The 13,154-nt window shown below is 40.7% G+C and overlaps 1 protein-coding gene across 1 annotated transcript in view; it reads right to left on the bottom strand.

Annotated features, from left to right (window-relative positions):
* Adgrv1 (adhesion G protein-coupled receptor V1) overlaps positions 1 to 13,154 on the bottom strand; it is an 81,392-nt gene that overhangs the window by 25,972 nt on the left and 42,266 nt on the right. The window contains exons 20-23 of the mRNA XM_032899093.1: positions 10,510 to 10,712; positions 7,494 to 7,623; positions 2,026 to 2,106; positions 599 to 738 (exon numbers count right to left, since the gene is read on the bottom strand). Of these exons, the coding sequence (XP_032754984.1) occupies positions 599 to 738; positions 2,026 to 2,106; positions 7,494 to 7,623; positions 10,510 to 10,712 (554 nt within the window). The remainder of the gene's footprint in view (positions 1 to 598; positions 739 to 2,025; positions 2,107 to 7,493; positions 7,624 to 10,509; positions 10,713 to 13,154) is intronic.

The raw sequence follows: 13,154 nt of genomic DNA, 5'->3' as shown, positions 1-13,154 counted from the left end.
CCTCAATCTGAGGGTCTTTCACCATGGTTATGAGAACTAATGCAGAAACTTGAAACAGAATTCTAGCCAAAGTCCAACATGAAGGGTAATGACCTGCGACCCTCAGTTGACTGAGAAGCTCCGGACTGGAAAGTTGAGCTGACTGATGAAGCTTTGGATAAGGAGATCCCGGCACCATATCCACTGGTGTCTCACACTCCACAGTGCACAGAAACAAACATAAAGACAGACTCTTCATCCCCAAAGTTCCCCTTTTCCTTCCCGGAAATCCTCATGACCCCATGTCTCACATCCATGTTTCCACGGCCCTTTGTTTTTCTAATTAAAGAACAGTTCTCTTCCTTGGATGCCAGTCTGCCTTGCCTCCAGAAATCCAAGTATAACACAGTATATTCTCTAAAAGGTAAGGCTCCTCAAAGTAGCAAATTTACATATAAATGCAACCACACACTAACAATAAGTCACTAATTAGCAATCTGCCCTACCTAGACTCACTCTTAACACCATTTTACAGAAAAAAAGCAAACAAAAGAAGAAGCACGCCCTACAGATATACTACACCATTTTGCAATTAGGAGGCGTCTCTGAAAGTACTCACATTTAATACGACAGTACTGTATCCATCCTCTGGTTCAGTTCCACTGATGAAGAGTGACTCAGGGCTGAATTCAAACACCCCATGAGCATGGTCGGAGGCAGCAATGGTCACCAGAATCTGGGAAGCCACTCCTAGACTGGCTGCAAGTTCCCACAAATGGGAAAAAAAGAGGTTAATCACTATTTTATAAACTACCCAAAAGCCAAAGAATAACTAATTGTAAAAAATGTAAAGGCTTTCTATTCATGGAGTTCCTTCTAAATTGTTTTAGAAAGGAAGGTGGGTCCAATGGTCGCCACACATATTTGTACTTCTATGATCCTCTCTGCTTGGGCAACGCTTGAAGATGAATAGGGGAACTTGTGTTCCTTTGCCTTTCTCTCTGAAAGAGCATTCTCCCACACAAAGCTTGGGAGGAATGTGTCCCACAACTCTGATTACCTCTCAAGGGCATCAAGCAAACCTACTATAAACTCTCTAAGACAGTGGTGTCCCTAGGACTATAATGGATCCAAATGCAGAGTCAGGGTTTCCAATGTGCCCTCTAAGCCTACTTTTCCATCATATTATAGATCAGATTAAATCCCAAACAATCCATGCCTGTAGCAAAAAAAAAAAAAAAAAAAGCTAAAGCCTAAAGTAGCATTCAGTCCTCCTAACTAGCGCTTTTATAGTGATTCCTGCAGACAGACAAAAAGATGGACAACCCTAAAAGCAACAGTCACACACGGAAATGACACAGAGTACTGATGGGCACTAGAACCAACGGGAGTAGCAGTAGCAGCATGCACTCTGAGGCCAACGTGCAAACTCTGACATTAGGAAAGGGAGCGTTTGAGGGTTGGATGGTGTGATCTATCACAAGGCAGCTACTCTAAATGGTCTCTGCATGCATGAGAAAGAACCTGGGTAAAAAGCTGAAGCGATCTGTATCTGAATCTGTTTCAGAATTGTTTAACAGTAATTAACTGGGAACTTATTTTCCCTTCATTTCCTTCTCATTTTTCTCACTTGATTTGATGAAGTTGTGCATATAAAAATTTGTTTCTTGTTGTACAGAAAATAAGTGGGACAGATTTTACATGAAAATACCAATGCTCCGTCAATCACTTTCCAGGCATTCAAACCCATGGAAAGTATTTTCAACAATCATTCATTTTAATGGCATTCAAGCAAAGTTTCTATCCATTCAGAGTCAGCAAACTACTTCAGGTCCATGTAGTGGAGAGTGTTGTCCATTAGAAGCAGGCAAGAATGAGATTCTGTCTCCATCATCGAGAGAACATACCTCATAAAGCTGTTGTGATGGTTAATGGGTTAAAACACACAAAGGACCATCTAGTTACAGGAGATGACAGGAAGGGATTAGCATTGCTCTCTGGAATGAGAAGCTCTTCCTAGTAAGAGACCGCAGGGTAGCTGCTTACCATGCATGCGAACAGCTGGAAGGAAGAAATCCGTGTCCCCTTCTCCACTACCACTGCCATCAACCCTAAAGAGTTCAGACACTTCACAAGAGACACACAGAGACAACGCACACAACACACAGCAACACAGTGAGAAAATTAAGATCACTTAAAACAAAGCAAGTAATGAAGAAGACAGTAAGAGCCACTCAGCGGTGTTCATTTTCCATAGATAATAGATCATCAGGAATTATGATGTGCAGCATCATGTAGGAAATTGCTAAGTCTTTCTAGTTTTAGGAAAGACTCCACTAGTAACTAATATCATCCATGTCCAATTATTTAAATAATCTTACTTGGAGATTTTTGCAATTTATAGTAATATAAATCTGTAGCACTTTGAAATTTTTGATAATAATTGTGTATATAGCCATACATTTTGATTTACAATCCAGTGAAGTTTACCTTGTTAATCACAACTAATTAAAAACTAGCTAACACTTACCCATGCACACACTCAGACCCCACCAGTCTACCCTCAAACTTAGTTGCCCTGTTGGTTTGACACCGACATTGTCAGCAGAGTCGTAGATCATCAGGCTATGTTAGCCCTGCCTAGGAGGGATGCCAGTTGTATACAGTTAGCAAATCACTGCACTTTCCTCAATATCCCAGCTCTCTCGCCTACAAAGGGCACTGTTGTTTACAGATATCCCACAAAGCTTTAAAAACATAGTTAAAACAATAAAATATGTAATGCCTGGAGAACATACTAGAGCTATAACCAATATAAAGTAGTTACACTTTCATATCTAATACACCGTATGCGCCAACCATGATTTTGCAAAATATTTATAAATAAAGGAAGGACGAAAACAGCAAAAATGAAAGGCAGATATGAAAAGCAGGCCACATTACCAAGGTCCTTGATTGACAGGCCAGGTTAAGGTCTGTCTTGGTTTTTGTTCTTCCTTCAATAAAGACTGGAATAATCCAGGCATGAGAATGTATAGAATTTATAGAATTTATAGTTCTCTCAGAAAGAGAGAACTGATTTCCAGCAACCATACAGTCCATAAATCTGTTGCCATACTGTCTGGAAGTCAGAGGAAGAAATATGAAGCCCAATGGCACGTACACCTTAACTGGTATCAAACACTAGTAAGGCTATGGTTAGCATGCTCAGTCAACACCTAGTAAGGCCATGGCTAGTATGCCAAGTCAACACCTAGTAAGGCCATGGTTAGCATGCCAAGTCAACACCTAGTAATGCCATGGTTAGCCCAGTCAACACCTAGTAATGCCATGGTTAGCATGCCCAGTCAACACCTAGTAATGCCATGGTTAGCCCAGTCAACACCTAGTAAGGCTGTGGTTAGCATGCCCAGTCAACACCTAGTAAGGCCATGGTTAGCCCAGTCAACACCTAGTAAGGCCATGGTTAGCCCAGTCAACACCTAGTAAGGCCATGGTTAGCCCAGTCAACACCTAGTAAGGCCATGGTTAGCCCAGTCAACACCTAGTAGGCCGTGGTTAGCATGCCCAGTCAACACCTAGTAAGGCCATGGTTAGCCCAGTCAACACCTAGTAAGGCTGTGGTTAGCATGCTCAGTCAACACCTAGTAAGGCCATGGTTAGCCCAGTCAACACCTAGTAATGCCATGGTTAGCCCAGTCAACATTTAGTAAGGCTGTGGTTAGCAGGCCCAGTCAACTTTGGAGGAAAAAAAAACCAGTACAGCCCAAGGTGTGCTCTTTTGCTCCATGTAGACCCTGCAAGCTTTTTCATTTATTACACAGATCCTAAGAATTTGTACAGCAGAAAGGTCAGTGTCTAGACAATTTTTTCTCTTAGCCTCAACTCACTATTAAAAATTGAGCTCATCTTACTAGGGAACTACAAATAAGATTCTATCACCTTCTAGTATACAATACATGTTCTAAATCTCTGAGGAAATGTTTCTACATAAACGCCTAAGTATCACTAGGATGATAACTTCGTTACATTTGGTGGACACAGGATGGGATGCAGTTCCGTGGACAGTCACTTCCTTGATACAAACGGGGCCTTGGCATTGATCCCAGACTTGCAGAACTTTGATGACTTCTTTTTGTGAGTCAGAATCTCACTATGTCCTGACTGGCCTTCACGCATGATATAGACTAAGCTGACCTCAAAAGTGCCGGGATTAAATGTATGTGATGTCATACCTGGCCCTTGATGGTTCGTTATTTTTTTTCTTCACAACAAATAATTTTATTTTAAAAGTCAAAACTATGTCTATTTCATATTTGAGTATAAAATTTTGACTGGCTATTTAAAATTGCTGACCCTTGATTTCTGTTTTTTCTTCCATTTTTATTAAATTGTTTTTTTAAAACAATTGTTTTATTAAATTGTATTTCTTGTTTACATTGCAAATACTATTCCCTTTCCTGGTTTCCTGTCCATCAGCTCCCTAACACCTCCCCCTCCTTTTCTATATAGGTGTTCCCCACTCCATCCACCCCCCCATTACCGCTCACCCCCAAAAATCCCCTACACTGGGCATCCAGTCATGGCAGGACCAAGGGCTTCCCCTTCCTCTGGTGCCCCAACAAGGCTATTCACTGCTACTTATGGAGTTGGAGCCCAGGGTCAGTCCATGTATAGTCTTTGGGTAGTGGTTTAGTCCCTGGAAGCTCTGGTTGTTCTTATGGGTCACAAGTCCCTTCAGCTCTTTCAGTCCTTTCTCTAATTCCTCCAATGGGGGTCCTTTCCTCAGTTCAGGGGTTTGCTGCTGGCATTCACCTCTGTATTTGACATGTTCTGGCTGTGTCTCTCAGGAGAGATCTATATCCAGTTCCTGTCAGCCTGCACTTCTTAGCTTCACCCATCTTATCTAGTTTGGTGGCTGTATATGTTTGGGCCACATGTGGGGCAGGCTCTGAATGGCCATTCCTTCAGTCTCTGCGCTAAACTTTGCCTCCCTATTCCCTCCCAAGGGTATTCTTGTTCCCGTTTTAAAGAAGGAGTGAAGCATCTGCATTTTGGTCATCCTTCTTGAGTTTCATGAGGTCTGTGCATCTTGGGTAATTCAAGCATTTGGGCTAATAGCCACTTATCAATGAGTGCATACCATGTGTCTTTTTCTGTGATTGGGTTACCTCACTCAGGATGTTATTTTCTAGGTTCATCCATTTGCATATGAATTTCATGAAGTCATTGTTTTTGATAGCTGAGTAGTACTCCATTGTGTAGAAGTACCACCTTTTCTGTATCCATTCCTCTGTTGAAGGGCATCTGGGTTCTTTCCAGCTTCTGGCTATTATAAATAAGGTTGCTATGAACATAGTGGAGCATGGGTTTTTATTATATGTTGGAGCATCTTTTGGGTATATGTCCAGGAGAGGTATAGCTGGGTCCTCAGGTAGAGTCCAATTTTCTGAGGAACCTCCAGACTGATTTCCAGAGAGGTTGTACTAGTTTGCCATACCACCAACAATGGAGGAGTGTTCCTCTTTCTCCTTTTTCCTTTCCAGCATCTGCTATAACCTGAGTTGTTGATCTTAGCCACTGTGACTGGTGTGAGGTGGAATCTCAGGGTTGTTTTCATTTGCACTTCCCTGATGTCTAAGGATGTTGAACATTTCTTTAGGTGCTTCTCGGCCACTCAATATTCCTCAGCTGTGAATTCTTTGTTTAGCTCTGTACTCCATTTTTAATAGGGTTATTTGGCTCTCTGGAGTCTAACTTCATGAGTCCTTAGTATATTTCAGATATTAGCCCTCTATCAGTTGAAGGATTGGAAAAAAATCTTTTCCCAATCTGTTGGTTGCCATTTTGTCCTAATGACCATGTCCTTTGCCTTACAGAAGCTTTGCAGTTTTATGAGATCCCATTTGTCCATTCTTGATTTTAAAGCATAAGCCATTGATGTTCTGTTCAGGAAATTTTCTCCAGTGCCCATGTGTTCGAGATTCTTCCCTACTTTTTCTTCTATTAGTTTGAGTGTATCTGGTTTGATGTGGAGGTCCTTGATCCACTTGGACTTAAGCTTTGTACAGGGTGATAAGCATGGATTGATCTGCATTCTTCTACATGCTGACCTCCAGCTGAACCAGCACCATTTGTTGAAAATGCTATCTTTTCTCCACCGGATGGCTTCATCTCTTTTGTCAAAAATCAAGTGACCATAGGTGTGTGTGTTCATTTCTGGGTCTTCAATTCTATTCTACTGGTCTATTTGCCTGTCTCTGTACCAATACCACACAGCTTGAGGTCAGGGATGGTATTGTTGAGGATAGTTTTAGCTATCCTGGGTTTTTGTTACTCCAGATGAATTTGCAAATTGTTCTAACTCTATGAAGAATTGGATTGGAATTTTGATGGTGATTGCATTGAATCTGTAGATTGCTTTTGGTAAAATGTCCATTTTTACTATATTAATCCTGTCAATCCATGAGCATGGGAGATCTGTTCATTATTAACCATGCTGGTGACAGTCACTAACATTCTCTTTCTATTATTTAAGTATCATTTGAGCTCAGTGATACAAACAGTGACTTCTAATAGTGCACACTGATCTTCTCATCACTGAAATGATAAGGCCAGCGTGAGGACGCCCCTGTGGCTAAGTGAAGCTGTCCATAGACAACAGTGGCATTTGCACGTGGAACTGTGCAGCTCCTCTTCCTGCTTTATACATTCACCTGGGTGCAACACTGCCTGTTGACTATGTCCTCTGCTCCCAAGCACTCGCTTGGTTCCCTGCGTTTTCATCTAGGTTAGTAACACAGGAAAAGGGAATTTTGTTTACTTACCCAAAAACCTTAATCATATAGAAAGACAGTTCTTGTATACACGCTCTTCCTAGATTTCCAGTTTGAAAGCTCTCTAGACTATGACTTTCTTCGTTACGTAATGCAGATGTTGACAATGAGATCAATGCCAGGCTTTGCTATTTAAGAAAATGCTGTGAAAACACTACCTTTCTTATAGCTATCAAAGCACATGCAGTGCATGCTGCATGTATTTGATCTCTGCCTAAGCAGCACCTACCTGATAAATACATCAATATTTCTGCAAAGAAACACAGAAATTGCTCATCCCAGTGGAAGAGATATGAACAGCTTCGTATTTCTAACAGAAAGTATTGCTACGCATTGAATTTTAGCTGCAAAGGCCTTTGATAATGAGTTTTCTAACTGGCAAAATTCAGAATAAGATATCATAGACCTGTCTTCCCTGGAATTATTACTCTGGACTACACTAACAGATGTATGCATTATATCCGAAGACAGCTCTAGTGCAACTATTAAGACATTTCAAAAAGAAAGAAAATAACCAGGTCACTTTAGAGCCCGTCAATAGGAATGGCAGCAGTAATTTTTCCATTCAGTGCCAATGTACTGTGACTGATTCAGAGGAATCTTTGAATTGACTCTACCTAGTGACATCATGGTTAGCAGACAAGTAAATATTTGCTATTTATATGTTACCCATCTTACCTCCTCCATCCAAGTTTAACAACTCAACTTTAAAAGACTTTTCCAGTTCAGGAACGGAATTATCAGTGATGTTGACAAAAATATATTTGTATCTTTCTCCTGATTGAAATTCTAATGTGCCAGCAATACTCTGAAACACAAACGAACAATTATTCTGTATGTAAAATTGCAAAATGAAAATGTTTACTGTATGCCAAATTGTCATAAATTCTGAAAATGGGAAAAATTAAACTCACATAAGTAAATATGAAAATGTAGAATGTAAATTCAAAACACATGTGCTTTTCATTATTCTTGTGTGTGATTATCAAATGGTCTACCAATGAGATACTCCTCAAGCTCTAACAAATACTTATTTTCAACTACACAAAGTAAGTGGACTTCTGTTTTTCTCACTTCTTCTTCATCAAAAACAAGAGATTTAAGAAATCTTCATAGTTGACACATAAAGATTCTTAAAGAAACATTTCTCTTCCAATACTTAACAAAACCATTTTCTTCTTGAGTTTACTGCCATAAACTTTAACGTAATTTAATATGTTGGCATCATTGTATGTGAATGCCTATTTCACCTTCTATAGCTGTTAATAATCTTAGCTCTAAATGAGAGGTTGGAGCGTGGGTTCACTCAGTTACTCATTGTCAGCATGTCGGACACCAGTAGCCAAGACCAATCAAACTCTACGAAGAAGTTCTAGAAAGAGTATTGGAACTCATCAGTTAAGAACACTAGCGGCTGTTCTTTCAGAAGACCCCGGTTCAATTTCCAGTACCCACATGGCAGCTCACAATCATCTATAAGTTCATTTCGAGGAGTTACAGTGCCCTCACATACCTGCCCATATGTGAGCATCAGGTATGCACACGGTGAGCAGACATACATGCAGGCAAACGTCAAATTCTTAATTAGAACTTTGCGAAGATGAAAGAGTGTTACATATTATTAATTATTAAAGTCATCAGGTGGAATATGTGAAATAAATAAGAGTGGAGATGGAGCCAGTGTGCCTGGACTTTGGCACTAGGTAGAGGAATTCCACAGGTCAAAGGACAGACGGACACTTGACCATCTTAGGAAACTGACTTAACCCCAACAGTGTCTTACAGTCAACACTTCTGGGCTTGCTCATCTGTGGTGATACTCTATGCTGCTTTCTCTGTCTTTTTGTATTGTCCAAAGTCCTCTCTGTCAGTGTTCCTGGCAGAGTTTAACTCAACAAACTCTCCAGACTCTCCAGACAGTCCATCTAGACAAACCAACAATTCCCCGGGCTTTTGATATTATGTAGATGTCCACAACTTCCAGGGCTGTGTGTCTTCTAACCTCTGACATCCAGACTTAACAACTGAATTTTTCTAATGATTTCTGTCAAAGTCTCACATTTATTACCTTTTTCCTAAAACTCTGCTTTGTTCATTCGTCTCCATGACACTGAGTCCTCGAACAGTATAACCTACTGTTAACATCATAACTCTATCAAGAGACATTCTTGACACCCTTTGCTCTGCCAGCCACACTGACCCTCAGACCCTGCCACCTTCTCCCGAAATCATTGCTTGAACCTGTCTAGTTGTCTGTGGATTGCGGCGCTAGCCTAGTTCAAATCCCTCTTGTCTTGGCTCCTTCACAAGGCTCCATTTGCCTTTCTACATCCAACGTTTGCCTCCCGGACCCCATTCTCCACAATGAAGCTTAATGTGTATGGATGCACAGTCCCTCTGCATTTCTTCTCTTTATAAAAAAAAATTGTAAAAAGCTGAAAGTGTCAGATGGCCTGTGAGGTTAGAGTCATCCTGTCTACACAGACCATAGCTTCCTTCCTAGCCAGTCCTCCACATCACAGGGAAAATGCCTTCCTGCAGTTCATTTGACAGCTTGGGCCCTTCCCAACACTGGTGCCCTTCCCAACACTGTTGCCTCACTAATCTAGCGTTGTTGGAAGAAGAAGTCTAAGACTATATAACTCACTAGGTTAGAGCTGAAATTAGTGGAGTTCAGTTAGCCAAGATCATGCAGCTCAGAAGAAAGAGTAAATACAAATTACTGTGGAAGAGGAAGGTAGGGAACAAGAAACTGAAAACTTAAAAGAATGAATTACTGGGGAAACAATAAACATTGAAGTATGTAATTGAGAAGGATTCCCAAGAAGAAACTCTAATCATTTTCTTTCGTAAGACTGCTGTCAATCTTATGAGTAGGCAGTGGTGAATGTTACTATATATGTATCATGAATAGTGTGTAACACATTCAATGTTGCCATTCATCTACAGAGTGATCCTGCCCAGTGGATATACTATGACCTTATAGGTAAAGACTTTCATAGCAGGAAGGAGGGATCTCTACAATCCACATAGAGAGATCAAATGAAAACCCTGTTCTGTCCATTTCTAAATCCTTAGAACCATACTAAAGTGCCACGTTGCTTCTCCATTGAAGAAAAAAATGATAACATTTTAAAGCCCTGCACATATATTATCTTTGCAATTTTTAATTTTATCTAGTGAACTTTCTTAAAGAGTTTGAAGGAGTTAAGGATCATATTGTTACATGATCCAACCAAAGCTATGCCATTATAACAAACTACACAGGGAAACCTAGAGTGAGTATAACATCCAATCTGATAGCTATCTAAGTGCCATGTTTCATTGCAATAAACTGACAACTTCCACAAATTTAAAAAAGATCATAAAACAACCAGTGCTTGTTTGTTTGCTTGATGGGTTCCTCATAAAATGCTCGATGCTTGCAATCCTCCAGGAGGACTGAGTCCAAGTGCAAAGGTATAAATGCTCCTTCAAAGGCGTGGTGATGGGCTGAAGGAAGGGCTCGTTGGTTAAGAGCACCTATCTGTCCTGAGGACATGTTGGCTCTCAAGTTTCTGAAACTCTCATTTCAGGGAACCTGAGTTTCTCTTCTGATCTCAACACGGATGGCAGGCATATGTGCACAGACACTCATGCAGGCAAAACACTCATACACATAAAATAAGAAATGTTAGGTCTTAGTAATATGTACCTGGTAGTCCCCTGGACTAAATGCTGTCAGGGACACTGTTCTAAATCCCACAGTCACTCGGCCAAGGAGCCCTTGTGCACGAACAACCAGCAAACGGATTTCTCCATCCTCTTCCTGCACTGTGATGTGTGGCACACTGCTGGCAGGCAGACTCATTGCATCTTCAGGTTGAGGAGGCAGCCCTGTGGAGAACTGCAGCAACCCTGGTAGAGACAAAGACACGTGTGGGGGGGGGGGCGGGGGTGTCTTAGTCACTATGGAGGAAGCCCTTGCACATCAGTTCAATCTTTGCTACAAACAATCTTGGGCAGTCATTTCTACTATCCAGCTAAACTCCCAAGGAGCTTCACATAGGAGAGATTTTAACAAAGCTTTATTAACATACTTTTGATGCAGAATACTTTTCATATGACGTTTTAAAATTATTTCCTTTATTTTTGAGATTATACTCACATCAGAATCCCTTCCCCCCCCCATATATCTCTCCTTACTTATTTCAAATTCATAGCTTCTTTTTCATTAATAGTTCTTATGTAAATAGATGTGTGTATATATAGGGATATATATGCTTAAATACAGAAATACAGCCTGTTCAGTCTACACGGCAGTAACACTGTGTGTGTGTGTGTGTGTGTGTGTGTGTGTGTCTGTCTGTCTGTATGTATGTATGTCTGTCTGTGTCTGTCTGTGTGTGTGTGTGTGTGTGTGTGTGTTTTCAGAGCTGATCATTTGATATTCAATAACCAGTAGCTGTGCTCTTCCCTAGGAATGACAGTTTCTCCCACTTTCAGCACAGCTTGGTTTCCTGTAGGTTTTTGTGTAAGGTTGAGGCCTGAAGAAACTTCCGGCTGTCTGTATTAGTGTGTCTGTTGGTGCCATCCTCGGTCAGCTCATGTTTCAGCAGTTATATTGGTGAGTGTGATGTATGACCAAGTCTTCTAGAAATGTCAGACACCCATAACTGTTCTTTAAGCCTTCATAATGGCACATATTGAGAGTGCAGGAGGGAAGAAACCAATCGCCCTCCCTGGCTTTGACACCTATGAACCACAACAACAAGCACGGCATGATGATGCCAAGGGTAATGTGTAACATGCATATCCTAGCAGCAACCAGCCTCTCTCTGACTGGACCTAGGACCCCTCAGCAAGAAGAAAATCATGCCTGGTACTGTGAACCCCACCAATACTCAGGGTTAGTGAAGTCATGAATCTTGGAGGAAAACCTACGAGTACCATTTTACTAAACCAGCATAATCCCCACTACGTTCTAAAACTTTCTATATGCCCACGGGTAACTGTAACCCTCACCCCCCAGTGAGGAAACTTCTCTAATGCAACAGATGGAGACGTTTACAGAACCTACGACCAATTGTCAATGCAGAGTCGTCCCAAATGATAGATCTGTAACACAGATTCTGACCAAAGTCTTGGAATCATTGTGTTAGAGGGGGCAAGAATAGTGTAAGAACCAGAGGACAGGAGTGTCCTGTGAGACCATGTCTTCTAGGAATGTCCACAGTCACACCCAGAATGCTTTTAAACCTTCTTAATGCCCACCATTAAAATGTTAATTTTTGTCTCTACTCAAAGAAATCTTTGTCAATCCACTGAATAATCAATAAGAGAAACACTAAGGAAATTTAAAAATAATGTGTTTCCAAACATTTACTCATATTTGACAAGTTTCTGGAATTCTTGAATTCATGTAGAGCCATACTGATGATACTCTAAAGAATAGTCAACATTTTCTTTAAAATTTATTCTAAAAACAGAAAAAGACAATCCTAGTTTTCCTACCAAAACACTTAAAAATGCCCTTGTCATTCACACACAAAATATCATTTTAATAAAAAATAATTTCAACATCAATGGTTTCCAATTAAATCTATTGCTTGTTAGGATAATAGTTAAACTACTATAGTGAGACTCCACCTGTTGAAATCTATTAAAACATAAATTACAGAATTTTTAATTACTTCAATATGAACATACTGTGGGTGGTTTGAATAGGAATGGCTTCCACAGACACATGTGCTAGAATGACTGGTCCATGGGAAGTGGCACTATTTGGAGGTATGGCCTTGTTGGAGTGTGACCTTGTCAGAGAAAATGTGACAATGTGGGAATGGGCTTTGAGGTCTGTATGCTCAAGCTCCACCCAGTGTGAAACACGGTCTCCTTTGCTGTCTATGGATGAAGAACTCTTGGCTCCTTCTCCAGCACCCTATCTGCCTGGATACTACCACACTTCCCACTATGATGATAACGCACTACAACTCTCAAACTGTTTGCCAGCCCCAACCAAATGTTTTCCTTTGTAAGAGTTGCCTTGGCCATGGTGTCTCTTCACAGCAGTCGAAACGCTAAGACACAAAGCAATCTAAGTATTTTCATTATATGAACTTTGATAACCGTGTAAACGTACTTGTTCACTTTAAATAGCACTGGGAGACTCTCTGAATGTATTATTTAAGCTGAGAGGTTGATCTTTACATTGTCTTTCATAGTCGATGTCCCACAAAACAGCAACATAGATGCTCATGCTGCTCTTAAGGTCTTAAGGGAGTTCTAGTGCAGATTCCCTTGTAAGTTCTTTTTAGAGAAAGAAAGAAGAAAGAAACTGAGAACAGCGAGCGAAGAGAG

This window comes from Rattus rattus, chromosome 3 (genome assembly GCF_011064425.1).
Source record: "Rattus rattus isolate New Zealand chromosome 3, Rrattus_CSIRO_v1, whole genome shotgun sequence".
Taxonomy (NCBI): Eukaryota; Metazoa; Chordata; class Mammalia; order Rodentia; family Muridae; genus Rattus; species Rattus rattus.
Note: the sequence above shows the minus strand (reverse complement) of the source record. Positions and strands in the feature narration are given on the sequence as shown.